General features: G+C 34.3%; 1 protein-coding gene across 1 annotated transcript in view; it reads left to right on the forward strand.

Moving 5' to 3' along the window:
- ADAMTS3 (ADAM metallopeptidase with thrombospondin type 1 motif 3) overlaps window positions 1–20,813 on the forward strand; it is a 280,288-nt gene extending 259,475 nt beyond the window's left edge. The window contains exons 20-22 of the mRNA XM_051967378.1: window positions 2,085–2,292; window positions 9,577–9,694; window positions 17,945–20,813. Of these exons, the coding sequence (XP_051823338.1) occupies window positions 2,085–2,292; window positions 9,577–9,694; window positions 17,945–18,501 (883 nt within the window). The 3' untranslated portion in view covers window positions 18,502–20,813. The remainder of the gene's footprint in view (window positions 1–2,084; window positions 2,293–9,576; window positions 9,695–17,944) is intronic.
- The last annotated feature ends 888 nt before the right edge of the window (window positions 20,814–21,701 follow it).

Here is a 21,701-nt window from a genome sequence, read left to right on the forward strand (position 1 = left end):
GTCCTTTTAGCCCTGAAACTATGACAGGGCACTTTATCACTTGTGACCAACCTCCAGCACTCCTCTGTACCTTAGAACTATGACCCACAATTCTAAATGGACAATACAATTGCCAGACAATTTCAAATGTTGCACTTGGTGCCAGAAAGTAGTTTCCTATAATCCCTTTTTTTTTTCAGTTTTCTAAACTTCTTACCCTCTCTGTGCTAAGAGCTCCCAAGGGTTGCTGTAACTGCTGCTTTTATGACTACCTCCAAGATCCTCAGTTTCTATTGCCACCTTGTGTGATCCAGGCTAGTCCCTCTTCCTTGTGACTGACTTCTGCTGGCCTCCTAAGCTGCCTTAGGGGGAAAATATCTCACTTTGACCTTTTGCTTAGAAATCTATTTGGTGCATTATTTTAAAGTTATCTAAGGGGGGGGTTTGAAAAATTTGGAAGGATTGCTGTCTCATTCTCCCATCTTGGTTCCATCCTCAACCCTAGGCTCTTGAAAACTACACCAATGTACTACAAGCTCTGATTCTAATAAGTAAGAAAAGTAGGACCCAGCAATGGATTTACATGTCAGTCCATCAGTCATGTAATCAGCATGTAATCAACAATCTTTCCTCCTAAACTGTCTCCTCCCCACCTTCCCTTTTCTCTAGAGACCAACCCCGCTTCCATCCCTCAGGATATCATCCTGGACTCCTCACCATCTCTGATGAACCACATCCTATCTGTTGCCAATGCCCATCGATTTCATCTTTGCAACACTTCTTGGATCTGGACCTTTCTCTCCTCTGACACTATTGTCACTCTAGGGAAGGGAGGGATTCATCACCTCACTTCTGGTCTATTGAAATAGTCTACTGATGCATCTGCCTGTTTCCCGTCTCTTGCTACTCTAGTCCATCCTTCATTCAGCCATTAAAGTGATTTTGCTAAAATGCAGGTTAATGTTAATTAACCCTAATCAATAAACTCTAGTGATTTCCTTTTATTTCCAGAAACAAACACAAAATGCTCTGATGGACATTCAAAACCCTTTGTGACCTAGTCTCTTTCCAATCTTTTTGTTCCTCACTACCTGATATCATTTTAATCCAGTTTTACTGGCCTCCAGGATGTTATAGAAACAAGGCACTCCATCTTTTGCCACTAGGCATTCTCTCTCTAGCCTCCATGCCTCTCTAGCCTCTCTCTCCATGCCTAGAACTTTCTCCCCTCCTACTAGTCTTCCTATTATCTTTTAAGTTTCAATTAAAATTCTGCTTTCAATAGAAAGCTTTTCCCAATCCCTTGTAATTCCATTGCCTTCCCTCTGTTAATTACTTTCTATTTATCTTTTACTATCTTGCTTTGCATACTGATGTTTTCTTGTTGTCTTCCTCATAGACTGTAGGTTTTTTGAGGACAGGGACTGACTTTTGCTGCTCTTAGCTCAGTGCCTGGCAAATAGGTATTTAATAAATGTTGATTGAAAGTAAATCACATTCTAGAGAGAGACAGGATAACCAGGCACCTACAAGCTACACACACACACACACACACACACACACACACACACACACGTGTGTTTATATTCATATATACACATATACATATATAAACATAGTCATATACACACACAATAGGTGGTAGGAAATTACAGAAGCCTTTAAACAGGTCCAAGCAATTAGGGAGAAATCCTCTTGGAAAGGCCCCCTACAGAAGGAAGGATTTGATCTGACTCTTAAAGGAAGCCTAGGGAACTTTGTGGAGTCAACATGAGGAACAAAATCATTCCATTGAAAAGATGCAGAGATGATTGGTAGATAAATGAAGATACTTATCACTAGAAAGGGAATGATTTTTTCAGTCATGAAAATTCACAAGGTGACAGTTTCTTGGAAGACATGGAAGGGATGCACCCTGTCTTAGGGAGGGAGGCCCACAGCGAGAAAGTCAGAGGTCCCTGAAGAAAATAAGGACTGCTTCTGTGTCCCTAGGCTGGGTGACTTCTGGCAAAGGACCAGCATGTCTCTGCTTTGACTTGAACATTGCTGACAGGTATTTTCCCTCTACATCACTGGAACTGTATGCCTTTTCTTCCTTTCTGTAGCTGGGTGGCTGATGAATGGGAATATTGTACCAAAACCTGTGGGAGTTCTGGGTATCAGCTCCGTACAGTACGATGCCTTCAACCTCTCCAGGATGGAACTAACCGCTCTGTGCACAGCAAGTACTGTCTAGGAGAGCGTCCCGAGACCCGCAGACCATGTAACAGATTGCCATGTCCTTCTCAATGGAAAACAGGGCCCTGGAATGAGGTGGGTATATGGGTTTGTAGTATTTTTATTTATTTATTTTTGCTTCTTCCTAAATATAATGATAACATATTGGTAATACATAATGGTAATTGGTAATATATAATGAGGAGTCATCCAGGTGTGTATAAAGCCTAAAGCCACAATTCCTGTTTTCAAAGAGCTTACAAGCAATTGACAAGACAGGTAGCATTCGTTGGTGTATGTGTGTGTTTTCTTTTTGATTCGAGGAGACAATTATGGGAAGGGATTAATATCCATTCATTACATCTCTACCTGGATATCATTCTGTACCTCAAAATCTGCTTGTTTAAAATTAAACTTATTTTGTCTCTCCCAAAAATAGAAATTTGATTCCTAAGCGATTTCCTGTTTCTTTTATTTTTTGTGTCTTGTAATATCATTCTCTCAGTCTCCCATGTTTGCAACCTTAAGGTTTTCTTTGATTTTTCCTTCTTCCTCATATTTCTAATCTAATCACTTACCAAATGTGATTGATTTCACTTCAGCAACATCTTTTCATCCATCCGTCCCTCTCTATCCTAATTTATTCCATAAGTACAAAATAGGGGAAATATAATTAGACAGCTTTTTGTGGGGTAAAATATTTTTGTTTAGAAATGAGAGAATTCTGGGGAAATTGTGAAGTAAACTGTATCATGTAGACAGCTCTCCCCACACAACACCCACCACACCACATCACATCATCTCACATAATAAAGTTAAAGACCCCACCAAATGCAGAAAAATCATCAGTGATATAAATATAAAGAGTGAGAGCCATATCACAATAATCCATATCACAATTGTTCAATATTTCTCAACAAAGGAATTGAATCAACATTATCTCAGGAAGATTAATGAATTTCAATTAGTTTTGTGAGTTTTGACATAATAGAATAGCAGCTCTAAAAACTAGTGGAATCATTCAAAAAAGGAATCAATGAATTAGGTGAAAACATCAAAGCAATTAGAACTCTTTAAAAGGAAATTATCAAATTTAACTGGCAAGTAGAAAGTTTCTAGCAATAGATAGTGTCACTCTCTATAACAATTGACTGAAAAAAAAGAGCAATAGAATTGTATGCCAAAAATGCAGAAGTAATATATATATATATATAAAATGATGATGATGGTGAAATAATTTTTTTTAAGTTTGTGGAACACATGCAAAATATCTGGGAGGAGAAAGATGGATGAATTAGTCTTAGAAAACCTTTTCAACCCTTCAACCTCCAACAAAGAAAGACATCACATGTAGATGTTTTTTTATTTAGCTATCATTTATTAATATCTACTTTCCACTAGGCACTGTGCTAAGTGCTGGGATGATTTGTCATTATTATTCAGGTGTTTCAATTATGTCTTAACTGTTTGTGACCCATTTGGGGTTTTCTTGGCAGAAATACTCGAGGGACTTACCATTTCCTTTTCTCATTTTATAAATGAGGAACTGACAGATAGGATTAAGTGATTCATCCAGGGGCACACAGCTAGTAAGTATCTGAAACTGGATTATGAACTCATGAAAATGAGTCTTTCTGATTTTAAACCCAGTGCATTAACCCCTAAACCAAAAATTTGAGATATACAAAAGGCAAAAAAAAAAAAAAAAAAGGTCCCTACTCTCAAAGAACTCATAATCTAAGGAGTTTTTAAGATCTAAATCCTCCTGATAAAAGCAAATAGTTCTGAGCAAGATAAAAATCTTATGAAATAGTACCAGAGAAATTTAATACTTAATCATTCCCCATCACTATAACTACCACCTTCCATTTACTTGTGGAAGTACAAGTTAAGTCAAAGACTTATGCTAGGCAACAGACCAGGACAACAGACTGCTGATACCTCAATAACTCTATCCAGACATCTCTTAGTTCCTCTTACCAGTAAGAAATAAATGGCAGGTTCCAACTATCTAGTCAGGGAAATCAAAGAAGAATCAAGATGGCTGAAACAATGCAGGTTATTGAAAACTAGCTGCCTCAGTCTTTAGAGCAAGGCAGCTTGAAACTTGGCTGGGATCCACCTCTCACCCATAAGCCACAGAAATTTCTGTGGCTTCAATGACTTTTTCCAAATGTCTTTCACCTTGTCCCCTACTAAAGGGTGACAAATGATGATTCTGTCCAAGCAGGTGAAAGACAAGAGTAGGGACAAGAAAGAATCAAAAGTACTGAAAATTGTACTGTACAACTGGCTGTTTTGGCTGTAAGAGAGAGAAGAATGGCAACAAAATGATCCTATATCCTGGATATTCCTCAGAACAGGGATTGATGAATTCCAAATCCTCAGTAAGAGAAGGAGTACAGGTCTAAAAGAGAGAAGTGATGAATACAATTAAAAGGCTGAAACACTAAATAATTGAAGAAAATCCAGGCACATAAGCAGATAAATAACAAAAGATACTAAAAAAAATGAGGGAAAAATGAATAAAACCAATAAAAATATACCATCAGCAAATATTTCAATATTAAGCAAAGTGAACTCATTAGTAATTGACTAAAGGGCTTATAGGTTCTTCAGAAATGTTGTTCAAGAAATTTCAGAATGACTAAAAAGAAATGAAGTTCATAAAAGAAAAAAGTTAATTCAATAATTAGAATGCTCAATGTATATAATAGTGCTCAATTCAAAATTTAAAATATGATAATCAGAATAGAAAAAAATGAATCCATAATAGAGAATCCCTCTTGAAGAATAGATGGAGTAGAAAGATGAATATGGATTCATAATAAAGGGAATAAAGAAAGTTATAGCCCATGAATTACAAAGTTAAATTCAAGTCACACTTGAAGAGCAATAACAAGGGGATCAAAATGAATGAAAACATTTTAGAAAAGGGCTAAATAAGGATGTAGCAAAACTGGCATACTAATATATTGTTGGTGGTGTTGTGAAGTGATTTAGCCATTCTGAGGAGCAATTTGGAACTATGCCCAAAGGGCTATTCAAATATGCATACTCTTTGATACAGCAGTGTTACTACTGGGCTTATATCCCAAAAAGATATTAAAGGAGGGAAAGGGACACACATATGCAAAAATGTTTGTGACAGCCCTTTTTTAGTGGCTAGAAACTGGAAACTGAGTGGATGCCCATCAATTGGAGAATGGCTGAATAAGTTGTGATATATGAATGTTATGGAATATTATTGTTCTATAAGAAATGATCAGCAGGATGATTTCAGAGAGGCCTGGAGAGACTTACATGAACTGATGCTAAGTGAAATGAGCAAAATCAAGAAAATGTTGTACACAGTCACAAGATTATATGATGATCAATTCTGATGAATGTGACTCTCTTCAACAATGAGACGATTCAGACCAATTCTGATGATCTTGTGATGAAGAGAGCCATCTACACCCAGAGAGAGGACTGTGGAAACTGAGTGTGGTTCACAACATAGCATTTTCACTCTTTTTATTATCATTTGCTTGCATTTTATTTTCTTTATCATTTTTTCCTGTTTGATTAGATATTTCTTGTGCAACAAGATAATTGTATAAAGATGTATACATAGATATATGTATAAATATGTACGCATAGATATAGTCTCATAATATCATCTCATTAGTAGAAGTTTCTATTTAGATTTCACTTTTCTGAATTGTCCATTCTGTTGAGTAACTTTGTAAGGCTCTTGTGTCACTTTTTCCCTGAACTAAGGGTCACTTCATGCCACTGCAAAAGCTTCTTTTTCTCTTAATTTGAATTCTTATTCTTACTTATGTGAGCCAATCCCAATGTCTTATCCAAACCTTTAATCACCTCAAAGGCAAGGAAACTTTATCTCAATGAGTAATATTCTCAAAGCCTCTTCTTTGCTCAACCAAAAAATTTTCTTATTACAAACTATATTATTAATCTACTAATATGCGGAAACATAGTGCAGTGAGTAGTCTTGTTTCTGAAACATGGACTCTGTGACTCTGGTGAAGTCATTAAATTCTTAGGGCCCTCAGGCACCTTTCTAAAATTATTTTAAAAAGAAAAGGTTCCCATTCTGCTATGGTACAAAGAATCACAGATCAGGACAAAAAATAATGTTGGGGGATGAATGAGAAAAATAATTTTCCCTTTGAAATATTACTTTAATTTTTATCTTTTTTTCCTCTTTATTTTTCTCATTATCTTTTACCACATCCTGTATTTATCTCCTTGTCTAGATTTAGCAATATGAAAATAGAAGTATATTTCTTAGTCTTGAAAGTATTTAAATTTCTGTTATTTGGGTACTTTATATGTTGAATAATAAATACCCCGATCAACTATAGAATTCTTGGAAGGAATAATTTGAATTCTTGCCATTTAGTGAAAATTCAATAATTTTCTTTAATATTTAGACTTAGTTTTACAGGCTATTTCTCCCCCTTTTCCTTTTTAGCTCTTTTGAATGTCATGATTCTCTGTATTTATCACATGCATTTTTTCTTACAGCATTATAATATACCATTACATTCATGTATCATACCTTATCTATATGTTTCTCATTTGATGGACATTTACTTTGTTTCTATTTCTTTGCAGTACAGAAAGTGCTGCTCTAAATATTTTGGGGTACATGGCACCTTTGTTTTTATCACTGATGCCCTTCATAGGATCACAGAGAGACTTAGAGCTTAGAAGTCATGAAATACAAAACCCTTCTTTCATAGACAAAGACTGAGGTCAGGTGAGATTAAGTAACTGTGACTTCTCCAAAATCACATAGCTGCTAAATGACTAATTTGAACCCAGGTTTTCCTAACTCTAGTTCCAACATCCTAGACACTCAACTATGTTGCCTCCTTGATATAAATCCCTAGCGATATACTGCAACATATCCAACATATAAAGGACTGCTTGCCATCTAGGGGAGGGGGTGGAGGGAGGGAGGGGGAAAAAAAAATCGGAAAGAAACAAGTGCAAGGAATAATGTTGTCAATATAAAGTAATCATTAAATAAAAAATAAAAATTTAAAAAAAAAAAAGATATAAATCCCTAGCTGTGGAATCTCTGGGTCAAAAGAAAAGAATATTTTAGTGATTTGTATACAATCTTTCAAAAAAAAAATAATTTTACCTGTGTTTTCATATATTTAGTGTTGTATCGATCACATTACTGAGGGGATACTTTTTATTAGTACTAGACAAAATAATAATGAAATTCATCTGGAAGAACAGAAGATATGAAATCTCAAAGGAGACAAGAAAAAGAATGAATACAAGGAACATCATATTAACAGACCTTAAAGAGTACAAATGTGAATTAAATATTCACAGTACAAATGTGAAGAATTTAGAGAAGAATTAAGGTTTGTATGAGCAAAACCAGAGTAAGATAAATAGAATCAAGAAAAATATATTTTAAAAAATGACCTCAACACTATAAATTACAAGACGACTTACAATGAAATTCAAACTCATAAAAGTTTCAGAGAATAAAGGCCTACATTGTCAGATGTTGCCTCTGTTATCAGATATTTGTTTAATTGGTGTTCTTAGTCTTTTATCTGGAGGAGAAGAAATGATTGATGTAAAGAAAATTAAACGAAAAGTTTTAATGAACTTCAAACTCAATGTGGCAAGCAAAAAACTAATGCAATGTCAGGGTACATTGAGATAAAGAGCTTGCAGGAATAGGGAAGTGAAAGACCTACTGTATTCTGCCTTCAGACCTCATCCACAATTTCTATGTTCTATTCTTGAAACATTTAAAGAAGAGCATTGGTGACCAGGATTGTGAAAAAAGGGACATAGTAGCTGTTTTCTAATATTTGAAGTTTTTTTAATTTGTTCTTTATTGTTGTTGTGGGTTGCTTGTTTGTTTACTGCTAGAAAAAATAATAATGAAATTCATTTGAAGAGAAATAATACTTTTTCTGTTTTGCCCCTAAACCTGGAGCAAATGGATAGAAGTTGCAAAATGGTAACCTTAAGCTGAAGACTGAGAAATACTTTCTAACAAAGCTTCCCTAAAGTGAAATGAGCTACCTTGAGATAGTTGAGTAGCATAATGGTAAGAATGCTTGGTCTGGAATCAAGAGGATCTTAATTGAAATATGGCCTCATGTAACCCTAGGCAAATAAGTCACTTAATTTCTGTTTGCCTCAGTTTCTTTTTTTTTTAATTTTCAATAACATTTTATTTTTTAAATACATGTAAACATATTTTTGCAAGAATTTTTGTTCCAAATTTTTCTCCCTCCCTTCCCTTCCTTACCCCCAACACCGCAAATAATCTGATATAGATTAAATATGTTCAGTTCTTTTAAACATATGTCCATAATTGTCATATTGTGTAAGAAAAAATAGAACAAAAGGGAAAGAACATGAGAAAGAAAGAAACAAACAAAAAGTTGAAAATACTATGCCTCAATCCATATTCAGTCTCTATAGTTCTCTCTGGATGCAGATGGCACTTTCCATCACAAGTCTATTGAAATTGCCTTGAATCAGCCCTTTGTTGAAAAGAGCCAAGTCCATCACAGTTAATCATACAAAATCTTGTTGCTGTGTACAATGTTCTCTTGGTTCTGCTCACTTCACTCAGCATCAGTTCATGTAACTCTTTCCATTGTCTCAGTTTCTTCAATTAAATGGAAATTGTGGTAAAGAGGTTAAATAGCTTGCCTAGGATCACGCAGTAAGTGTTTAATACTGTATTTGAACTCTGGTCTTCTTCACTTCAAACCCGGTACTCTATCTCCTGAATCACTAAGTATCTTGATATAGAATAAAGTTTTAATTTCTAATTTCCTATAGTCACTTAGTTTTGCCTTTAGATATGTGAACATATTTGAGTCACTTCTGAGTTCGGAGTCATGTGAGTTGTAGATTTGAATGTTTTCTCTAAAACTTACTGCACTTTAAACAAAGGTTAACATGTTCAATTTGTACAATAGAAGGGTTCATACAAGACTGTTCTTTCATATGTAAAATAAGGGATTTTAGTAATATAGAGCATTCATCTCACAGGATTACCATAAGAATCAAATGGGATAACATGTGTCTTAAAGATTTTCTCAGAGTTTTCTAAGTTTTATTCTGAGATTTTGCCTCTAGATATTTAAGCTGAAATTGGAATGTTTGGCTAAGGCTTGAAGAACTGTCTTTAACTTTGTGCTATTTTGCCTGATGGAGGAAACAAAATCATTTCAATGGTTTGAAACAGGTAGAAATCACACAGCAGACATGTGTGTGCTCGTGTGTGTGTCCGAGTATCTGTGTGTGCACATGTGCATTAGAAGTTCGGACCGCCTATTTTGGCAGAATTATCTATGACCCTTCCCTTTGTTTTTTCAGTGTTCAGTAACTTGTGGTGAGGGAACAGAGACGAGACAAGTCATCTGCAAGACTGGAGACCAATGTAATGGCGAAAAACCCCTCTCAGTGAGAGTCTGTAAACTTGCTGCTTGTAATGGTACGTGTAGCATTAAAATATTTTACTGCATAAGGTTTAGTGTAGAGCGTAAATAAAAGTTCTCATTCAGCATTGCACTGGTGCCAAATAGATGACAACACTATCAAAATCAATCTGATAAGTTTACTTGCAAAGTTTATATCCAAGTCAAAGTCTTAGAGTTAATGACTATGGATGTCAAAAAGTGACAGCATCCTTTTTTGGTGGTGGTCCTGTAGGCTTGTGTAATCTATTTTGAATTTAGTTTGTTCTTGTGCTTTGGGGTTTTCTGCTCAATGTATTATCTGAATGTCAAGAACATTATGGAAGTCTCCCATGATCAATATGTTCCAGATTCAGAAATTGTCGGTGAAATTGATTGGGGAATGGTAAAGATCCTTATGAATTTCTACAAATAGAAACACATCACTTCTATTTTTGCTGTGGGATTTTCATCACATTGATGGGAGAGTCACCAACAAGTCACCCACAGTACAAAACATAACAAGATCATAGTGTATCCTCACTGTTGTTCAATCATTCATTTGTGTCCAACTCTTCATGATACCATGTACCATAATAAGCCAGGTCCTTCTATCTTCCACTCCCCGATTTAAACTCAGTTCTTCCTGACTCTAGGTTGATGGTCTATCTACTATACTACTCAGCTACCCTGAACCTCTCCCATGCAAATGTAAAAGTAATTATCTACATTTGGTGATATACTCATTGAGTCAATGGTGACACTTTAAATATATTAGTTCATCTTTATTCCTTTTTATATAATATAAGGAGAAGATTGGTTATCTTTTCAATTGGAACTTATAGGATTTATAAAGCATTTATAGGAGATCTTAGTTTATGCATATGTGTAAATATAAAGAAATGTATATTCCTTTGTAGCTATATAAATGTATTTTCCTTGTTTCACTAAATGAGAACTTTGAAATATATACATCTATTGTATCTAGGATATACTGCAACATATTTAACATATATAGGATTGCTTGTCATCTTGGGGGGGGGTGGGGGGAGGAAGGGGAAAAAACAAAACATAAGCGAGTGCAAGGGATAATGTTGTAAAAAAATTATCCTGGCATGGATTCTGTCAATACAAAGTTATTATTAAATAAAATTAAATTTAAATTAAAAAAAAAAGAAATATATACATCTATTTATCAGTGTATACTTCATAATCATATGTTGTTATTCATCTATCTTGCATTTTTTTAGTGATTGAAAAGTTAAATGATTTTTACTATGTTAAAAAAAACTTTGATTCATATATAGATATTATTATCTGGATGAAATTTTCTAGTTCTGAAGAATACTTGGATGAATCAGTTAGGATGTTTGTCACCAATTTTTTCCTCTTCTTTTGAATTTCCAAACCCTGATCAGAGCTAGTACTTATGATGGTCCTTAGGCTATATATCTAGGCTTTTGACAGTTTAGTTCTACCTAATTCTGCCACTTCTTTTCCCTTCCTCCCTCCTTCCCTTCCTTCTTCCCTCTTTCTTTTCTTTCCTTCCTTCTTCCCTTCCTTCTTTCCTTCCTTCCTTCCTTCATTTCTTCCTTCTTCCCTTCCTCCCTCTCTTCCTTTCATGTGCCTATCTTTCCCTGTCTCTCTCCCTATATTTCCTTTCTTCTTCTTCTTTTTTTTTTTTTTTTTTGGCCAATAGCATCCAATAACATTGCTTAGCATTATTGCTAGGATTCTGAACTAAAGTTTGTCCCTGGCCTAAAGTAGCTTCACTTGCTAAGTAAAGTTTTCTGCCTTTTAAAAAATAAGTAGGTAACAGATATTTTCTTAATATGATTTTTCCTTTGCTAGCTCAGAAAGTTTTTAGGAGGGGAAAATATTTTGGAGCGGACTTCATTTTAATATATTATTGTATAGACATGAAGGAACACTAGGGGGAGGCAGAGTACATTAGTATTTAGTGGTGTTCTGAAATATTTTTACTTGAAAAATTTATGCTTGAAATGGCTAATTCAACAGGAACATTTTCAAAGCTGAAGATCAATTTTCAGTCAGGAGTTATAAATCTTAGTGTTTCATTTAAAAAAAATCTGTCACATATCTTTTTTTTTAATGAATTTGAGAATTGGAAGGGATTTTAAATATCTATCATTACCAAATGGCTTATGAATCACTCTTTACCAATTCAGACAGCTCCATCCAAAAAATGGGAAATAATTTCATTTTGTTTTCTCTTGTCTTTTGAATAAATTTATTAAGTAATCCTCTCACTTTGTTAATGTGCTCTTTAACCAAAGTTTACACATTTACTTTGTATACTGAAAGAAGCTATAAGATGGAATATGTTATTAAGCAATGAATTTCAGGTGAATATAGTCCATTAAAAAAAATCTCTATCTCAGATAACAATTGGAAGCCAGCCATTCCATTTATCCATTTCCCAGTTTCTCTGGTATTAAAAAAGGCTGAAATTCATTGTTCTCACAGACAAGCTCATAGATTGAAGTCTGAAAGTGATCTCTGAAATCATCTAGTTCCCTAATCCACCATAAGAAGAAGAGGTAGTAACTTGATGGAGTAAATGCAGAAAGTAATTATTAGGGCTCCCATTTCACTCAGGTTCTCTGATCCCCAAGTCAGTGTTCTTTTCACTGTTGTTTTTTGGTTATTTTAGTCATATCTGTCTCTTTGTGATACTATTTGAGGTTTTCTTGACAGAAATACTGAAGTAGTTTGCCATTTCTTTCTCTAGTTTGTTTTACAGATGAAGAAATTGAGGCAAGCAAGTTTAAATGTACTTGACCAAGGTCACACAGCTAATAAGAGTCCGACACCAGATTTGAATTCAAGAAGACAAGTTTTCCAAACTTTGGGCCTGTTAGTCTATTCACTATATCACCTAGCTTTCCTTTCTCTCTATGGTGTTATGTTACAAAAGTGCCATTTTAATTGCTGTTTTTCAGTTTTTGGATCCATGCTAATTCTCATCTGGTAGATAAATATAAGCTATGTTCCCCTAGAGGTTTCCTTTCGAGAACATTTTCTTCAGGCATTCCTTTTCCTTCACCCTCAACAGATTCTTAAGCTAGATAGAAATCTATTGTATACTTTAAACAACATTACATTATTCATAAGCTTTCAGACTTTGAGCTAGAAGGAATCTTAGCTGCCCCTATTCATCATTTTAAAGACATCTTTATGGTAGCTTTATAAGTTAACAGCTGCAAAAGGCCAAAGAGCTCACAAAATTGCAGGGGAAAAATTAACTGGAAAAAATTCTGGTGATAAGAGATTATTTTATTTAAATGTGTGGTCAAATAATTTAATTTAGTTCAGTTCAGTTCAACCAACACTGATCAAACACTGGGCCTAGAGAAATATAATGATAAAAAAAAAATAAGTAATCCTTCCTCCAAGAAGTAAACATAGGAGAAAAGGAAATACAATATGTATACAAGTATTAAATGCAGAATATGTACAAAGTAAAAAATAAAAGGTTCCAGAAAATAAAAATGTTTTCAGGTATTTTTATGAGTCATTCTCAAGATCACTTGGGTTATTGCAAAGTGTTCTCCAATGATCTCAAGTGTTGTTATATCTATATATAAATATCTATGAACTTTTGTACATGTATATGTATACATTTATTAAATTAGAAACCTTAAATTAGACACCTTAACATTTAAATATCAGAGACTAGTATCTGGTATTGTAATGTTTGGGCTAGCTTTCTTGGAGGTCCTTTGGACGGGCCTTGGTCTTTAGGTGGAAAAGTGATGAAGGCAGGAGAGCCACCAGGAAGATGGTCAAAAATAGAATGTCTCATTTCTAGTCCTTCTCAGTCCTTAAATACCTTATTGTAATTATTACATCATTACAGCATACAGAATATGTATGAACTAGAGTACCATTATTTCATCAATTTCACTGAGTTAACACCTCGTTTCAAGTATACTTCTCCAGAGTTCTGGCTCTCTACATGATATATATTCAATTTTTTAGTAATAAGAAAATTTTTTAAAAGACCTACTATATGCTAAGCAATGTGCTAATTTCTGAACATACAAAAAGAGACAAAAGGCACTAATTTACCCTCAAGGAGCTTATAATCTAATGGGGAAGACAATATGCAAAGAAATATTTCAAAGCAAGCTTTATACTAGACAAATAGAGAAAGAAATTAACACAAAGAAGGCATTAGAATTAATAGGGATTATAACACACACACTTATACACATACATATTTATGTGTATTTATTCATGTAAACAAAGGAGCTGAGGTAAAGTTGTAAAATAAAGCAAACACCAATAAAGTGGCATAAATAATAATTTTATTACTAATCAAAGACTGGGAATCACTATCCTTCAGCATTTATAAAACCTTGATCCTCCCTTTATATGTTCTCTTATGAACTATAAAATGCATATTCATAGTATAGATCTTGAACAGTAGAGGAAACTGAGGTTCCTAGTATTAAATGACTTGATCAGGGTCATAAGTGTCAGAGGTTGAAATCAAATAATATTCCTTCCTCTGACTTTATCAATATGTATTTTACTACTTCCACAGTAGTATAGTTTTATTTATATAAAATAAGTTCTTTTCTGGGGCATGAAGTCAAAATTAACCTAAGTCAAAAGTACTATATAATGGAACCATCAAAAATACATTGAAATTTAATCTTGATTATGCTGTATATTAGAAAAGAGAATCTGGGATTAGAAATCAATGACATCCTTACATATATGGTCTTCTTTCTGCATCCCGAACATTGGAAAGAAAAAAACAAATGCAAGAGTTTTGTGGCATTTTTTCTTTTAAAAAAAATTATACATTTTTATTTAAAGTTTTGAGCTCCAAATTCTGTTCCTCCCTCCCTTTGCCCTTTCTTGATATGGTAAGCAAGTAGATATAGTGCAATTAAGTAAAACACTAGCATATTAGTCATTTTGTACAAAACAAATAAAAGAAGAAAATGAAAAAAAGTGAAAAATAACATGCTGTATTCAATCAATAGCAGTTCTTTCTCTGTGGGCAGATAGTATGCTTCATCATTAGTCATTTAGAATTTTTTTTTATCATTGTACTGTTGAGAATAATTAAGTTGTTCCTAGTTTTTCATCAAACTATAGTGCTGTTACTATGAACATTCTCCTGATTCTATTCATTTTAGTATGTATCAGTTCATGTAATTCTTTCTATGTTTTTCTGAAATCATCCTGTTTGTCATTTCTTCTGGTACAATAAAATTCTATTACAATCTTATACTATAGCTTGTGCCCAATTGATGAACATCCCTTTGATTTCCAATTCTTAGTCACAACAAAAAAAGCTGCTATGTATATTTTTGTAAAAAAAAAAAATTAGGTCCTTTCCCCTTTTTAGATGTCTTTGGGATATAGATCTAGCAGTGGCATTTTATGATCTTTTGGACATAATTCCAAATTGCTCTCCGTAATGGTTATATCAGCTCATAATGCCACCAACATTGAATTAGTGTCCCATTTTTCCCACATTCCATCCAACATCCAAGATTTAGCCACTCTGATAAATATGAAATAGTACCTCAGGGTTGTTTTAATTTTCATTTCTCTGATCAATAGTGATTTGGAGCATTTATTTACATTTTGTAATACTCTCTATGTCTCCTTTGGTCTTAAATTCTTCCCTTATCCATAAATATGACAGATAAACTATTCCATGTTCTCTCAATTTTCTTATGGTATCAAACTTTATGTGTAAATAATGTATCCATTCTGACCTTATCTTGATATATGGTGTGAGATATTGGCCTGTACTTAATTTCTATCATGCTGATAGAACCAGTTTTCCCAACAGTTTTTGTCAAATAATTAGCCAGTACCATATTGTTTTGATAATAACTGCATTATAATATAGTTTGAGATCTCGTATGGCTAAACCAACTTGCTTGTTGGTTATTATTTTCATCAATTCCCTTGATATCCTTGTGCTTTTGTTCTTCCAAATAAATTATTATTTTTTCTAAATCTATAAAATAATTTTTAATAGTTTGATATGGCACTGAATAGGTTGATTTAGATAGAATTGTAATTTTTATTATGGTGGCTTGGCCCACCCAACTAATAGTAAATAGTAATGTTTTTATTGATATTTTCCTAATTGTTTAGTTATGACTTTATTGTTTTGAAAACTATATTATAGTTATGTTCATGTAATTTCTCTATTTGTTTTGGCAGGTAGACTTCTAAATGTTTTATATTGTCTATAATTATTTTAAATGGAATTTTTTTTATCTTTTTCTTTATTGGTAGACTTTATTGGTAATATATAGAAATGCTGATGATTTATGTGGCTTTATTTTGGATCCTGCAACTTTGCTAAAGTTGTTAATAATTTCAAGTGGTTTTTAGTTGTTTTTCTCATATTTCTTTTCTAAGTATTCCATTATAACATTTGCAAAGAATGATAATTTTTATTTCTTCATTGCCTCTTCTTCAGGCTATTTATTTTTATAATAATTATTTTTCAAAATACATGCAAAGATAGTTTTCAACATTCACCCTTGCAAAATTTTGTGTTCCAAATTTTTCTCCCTCTTTTCCCCTACTCTCTCCCCTAGACTACAATTAATCTAAAATAGTTGAAATTTTTATACATATTTTCACATTTATCATGCTGCACAAAAAGAATAAGATCAAAAAGGAAAAATAAATAAGAAAGAAAAAACAATCAAGCAAATAACAACAACAATAACAAAAGTGAAAATACTATGTTGTCATCCATATTCAGTCCCCATAGTCCTTTCTTAGATGCAGATGGCTCTCTTCATCAGAAGGCTATTAGAATTTGCCTGAATCATCTCATTGTTGAAAAGAGCCAAATCTATCTTAGTTGATTATCACATAATCTTGTTGTTGTGTACAATACTCTCTTGGTTCTACTCATGTTACTTAGCATCAGTTCATGTAGTCTCTCCAAACTTCTCTGAAATCATCCTGCTGATTGTTTCTTATAGAACAATAATATTCCATAACATTCATATGCCATAACTTATTCTGTCATTCCCCAACTGATGGAACCCCAGTTCCTTGTGGCTATTTATTTTAAGACTTACTAAACCTCCTTTCCTGAGTGTTGAGTTAATTACTAGCCTATTTTAAAATAAATTTGACATTAATTTCATTAAAACTAAATTGAATTCATTGTTTTTAAGAGAAAATTACTTTCTTTTTTTTCTTTTTTTTTTAAATTTTTATTTAATAATTACTTTATATTGACACTCGTTTCTGTTCCGATTTTTTTTTCCCTTCCTCCCTCCACCCCCTCCCCTAGATGGCAAGCAGTCCTTTATATGTTGGATATATTGCAGTATATCCTAGATACAATATATGTTTGCAGAACCGAACAGTTCTCTTGTTGCATAGGGAGAATTGGATTCAGAAGGTATAAATAACCCAGGAAGCAAAACAAACATGCAGATAGTTCACATTCGTTTCCCAGTGTTCAGAAAATTACTTTCCAGACAGATCATTTTCCCATCTAGATGCTTGTATAAAACTTAAGGGGGACAACTAAGTAGTACAGTGGATAGAATTCAGGGCCTAGAGTCAGGAAAATTCCTGAATTCAAATTCAACTTCAAACTTTTACCAGCTGTGTGATTCTGGGGAAGTCGCTTAACCCTGTTTGCCTCAGTTTCCTCATCTATGAAATCAGTTAGAGAAGGAAATAGCAAACCATTTCAGTATCTTTGTCAAAAAAACCTCAAATGGGTCACAGAGTCAGACATTGAAATGGTTGAGAACATTAATATGCCCAGTACCCATCTCACAGCAAAAACCTACCAAATGTTAACTGAATTAAGAGATATCTTTTAATCAAGATGGCATTTTGAATAACTTTCATTTGCTTCATAAGTGTAGCTCCATATCTATTTTATTTATGTCATTTATGGTTCTTGTAGACTGAGGTCTATTCTTTGGTTTAGATTACATGCATTCTTGCCAAGTCGACACTAAAATGGATCCTGTTTTTCCCAAAATTTCCATTAGACAATGAACCACATATTGCTGCTAAGATATGCCTCTGGGGATTGAATTGAAAGCTGTGAAAGAATCAAGAGCTTATTAAGCACTAACCTCAGCTGTGTTTATTGTAGGCTGTTAACATAGAAATATTCATCCCATGAATTGGTTCATATATTCTTATGTATCACAATGGAAATTCCATTTGGTTAGTTCTTAGCATTCCACTTAAATCTTTTGAAATATTAACTAAAATTTTGTCCTTTTCTTTTTTATTTACAGATGAGCCATGCTTGGGAGACAAGTCAATCTTTTGTCAAATGGAGGTCCTGGCACGATATTGTTCTATTCCAGGTTATAACAAACTTTGCTGTGAGTCCTGCGGTAAGCGTGGTAGTACGCTCGCCCCACCATACCTTACAGATGCTGCTGAAACTAGTGATGGTGCAATTTATCACCCCAGTGACTTCCCTAGTTCCTTAGTGATGCCGACACCTTTGATACCTTATCGGGTGGGGTCCGCGGCTAAGAAGAAATCTCCAAGTAGGTTGCCTTCCTCCGAAGACAACTCCCGTGTATATACAGACAATAAACCCAATGGTGCTAACTTACTCCAGGGGAGAGCTCACCAAACAGAGAGCAAGACATTGAGACCTGATCAAGAATCAGCCCCACCTTCTACCAAGAGTCACAGTTTCAATTCCTCTTCTCAGGTGGCATTTCCTCCTGTGGCAATAAATGCTTCCTCTGGTGTTTTATCTCCAGCAAGAACCTCAAGGAAGAATATTAAGGCAGCTGACAAGAAACATCCTTTAAGACCATCCACCGTGGAAAGATGAGAAAACTAATTTTGAAAGGGCAGAAACCATAGGAAATTCTGGACACCCCATGGTGCATATTGCTTTTGTTGAAAGCAAAACTCTCCACAGGTCATCAACTCATTCATTTTATGTGTAAATGGAAGAGCAAAAAAGTGCTGGTTCACTTTCTAACTGCTTTCCTCCTCCTTTCGTTCTCCTTTGTCTGATTAGCTTGAATTCATTGGAAGAAAGCACCAAAGATTATTAGCAGAAGTGAAAGTGAGTTGCTGAGTGTATCAGCCTTTCCTTGATACAGAAAAGGGTGGCTGGAACCAATTTTGCACATCAGCTGATTTTTTATTTTTTAAAAAATCACATGTAAAAAATAAACCAGAGGTATGAAATGTTTACATGTCCACAAAATATTTTAGAAATGGAACAAGAGAATCCATAAGACTTGTATTCCTATTTATCTATATAACAGATATTATATGAGCAAATTTGCAGCTGTTGTGTAAATACTGTATATTGCAAAATCAGTATTATTTTAAGAGATATGTTCTCAAACAATTGTTTACTCTATTACATGTCTAGATATTCTAGGTGCCAGCCGTTGTGTACTGATGCCTTATGAACATTCCATGAATTGATTTTTACAACAGCCCATGATGTAGGGGACCTCCAGTTTGACATGAATTGGAGAGAGCTGGAAATGCAAAGCTTTTGGTTGGTTCAACAATGTGATGCTTTAAAAAAAAATTTAAACTCAAGATATAGAAATGTCAGTCCAAAAAAGTATTGAAATTCTGTGGATAGTCAGAGACAATAGAGAAAGTTGTTAAATGTGCATGTTCTGAGTGTAAATCAACCAGAGCTTAATCATCTTGATCTCAACAAGAACTGTATGAGTTTGAGTAACCATGTATCTTCTTATTTTTCATGCTTTTCCCAAGAAGTCTAAATAGCATATGCTCTGAGAGTTATAGAAAATAGTCATCTGGTTACTTGATGAACTGTGACATTCACAAGGGAAGAGATATTTGGGAAAATTTATTTGACCTATGGAAGTCAAAAGAAGCATCACTAATCCAAAAGAGGCATTCATGTACATTGCCAAGAGCATATGGCAAAAAAGCAGGGCTTGGGAGAGAGAGGACATTTGAGGAAGCTTCAGTTGAGAGTTGAAATAGAGATATGTATTTGGAACAGTTTACTATGGCACCCACCACCATTTATCTAAGTGCAGATCCAATAACATGAATAATCTGTGTCCATTCTCACCTTTCCTACCAGAAAATCAACCACACTAGCAAGCAGATGTAAAGTACATGTATATAGAATTCAGAACTGAAGATATTTATTAAAATGGATGTTTTTCTTGATAGTATTTTATGTAATAAATATTTACACTAATAGCAGTGACATTGTGGTAAAAATAGAGAGATCTAATTAGAGACATATGTTATACTGTATACCTAGAACAGAAATTTAAGCTAATTAAACTACTGTAGTTGAATTCTTGAACTCAATTTGAGAAAAAAAAGTCTGATGGTGATTACGAACATCTGACACTTTTAAAGTTAGTTGGTCAAACTTTAATGAGATCACCTTCAAAAAGTAATAATAATAATAAACCATCAACCAAAAAAAAAAAATGCTTCATCCTATGACAGTTTAAAATGAAAATATAATTCAATGAAAAAGTAAATTCATAGCACTAAATGGAGCTATGATCTAGATTAGGATTGAATGCATTGCATTTTGGAAAATAAGAGAGAAAATGGAAAGTTTAAGAATTGTGATCTTTCCAGATCAGCTAGTTGAGTAGAAATACATCCCCCATCTGTGGGGACATACCTATTGTAAACTCGAATGTAGCTTGGTTAATACCAGAAAGACCGGGATGTGAAACACGTGGCTCATGGTGCTCTTTGTCATGTGGACTTAGTAAACTAGCCCACTCAACATTAACTCAGTACCTCTCACAAACTGCTGCTGCTTTATGCAAGCCATTTGAAGGTCAAAGTAATTTAGTGAGCTGTAGATTTTTTTAGACCGTCCCTGAGCCTCAAACAGACCAATAAGATGTTTATTTTTTCCTCATGCTGATCCAGAAACACAACTCTCTCTATGTTGCTGAGGTGTCAGCATTTGTCTGTATACACAGGGGCATATGCAGGTCTATGTGGGCATACATGCACCTCCAATAAAGATGTATATATTATTTCCACTCCAAGTCTTTGGACTTTCTTTTGTACCAAGCTCAAATTTCTTGTTCATAGAAGTGTACACTACTGATGCTATTTGTTGTATTGGGGAGCATGTAGCAATAAAAATGTTAACAAAATCCATCTCTGTCTGGGTTGAGTTAATTTTTCTTTTTTACTTGCACTCTTTCAGCCCCCAATTTTTTGGTGGATTTTTTTGGTCTTACGTTTTCCACATTCTTCTCCAGTGGCCGGATATAGATCAAAATGATTGGAGTGAGCCTTGAATGCAGTGGGAAACCTCAGCCTTTCTAAGCCAAGGTATTTAACAGTATTCCATTTGACTGAGGCTATGCTCATTCAGTGATTAAGACTAGGTAGCAATTAAAGCAAAGAATGACCTCTTTTACCTAGTTAAAAAATCTAAATAAATGTGCTGAGGGGTGGGAGTGGGGTGGAGGAGGGGTGAGGGGGGGTGTTAAAACCCTCAAGGTTCTGACCAAAACAGAAATGATTACTATTTACATTTACCCTGAGAGAATTAGGACCCAAACAATGACTAATCGGGTCTTGGCCACTCCATGAGAGTCTAAGTTTAAGGTCTGCCACTGGACCCAAATGGCTCTGGAGGGGAAAGTGAGGCAGATGACCTTGCCCAGCATTCCCTCACTTAAATCAAATTCACTGACATGTCACAGTGTCACCTCCCTGATGTCATGGTCCTCTTTGAGAAGGAAGGACCAACAACAATGGTGATCCTAGGATCATAAATCTAGAGATGGACATTATTTTGGAATAACACAACTGTTGCTAACAGTTACAAATTGTTGATTTCTTGGAAAGCATTTAGAAGCGATGTAGAACAGCAAGAGAATGCTTTGGAGTCAAGAGATCTGAATTCAAATCCTGCCTCAGAGTCACTTTTGTTATATTGGGCAAAACATTTATTCTCTTAAAGTCTCCATTTCATCATCTGAAAAATGAAAGTGTTGGATTTTGTGGTTTCTTAGGTCTTTCTGTCTCTAAATCTGT

Source organism: Antechinus flavipes, chromosome 6, assembly GCF_016432865.1.
Source record: "Antechinus flavipes isolate AdamAnt ecotype Samford, QLD, Australia chromosome 6, AdamAnt_v2, whole genome shotgun sequence".
Taxonomy (NCBI): domain Eukaryota; kingdom Metazoa; phylum Chordata; class Mammalia; order Dasyuromorphia; family Dasyuridae; genus Antechinus; species Antechinus flavipes.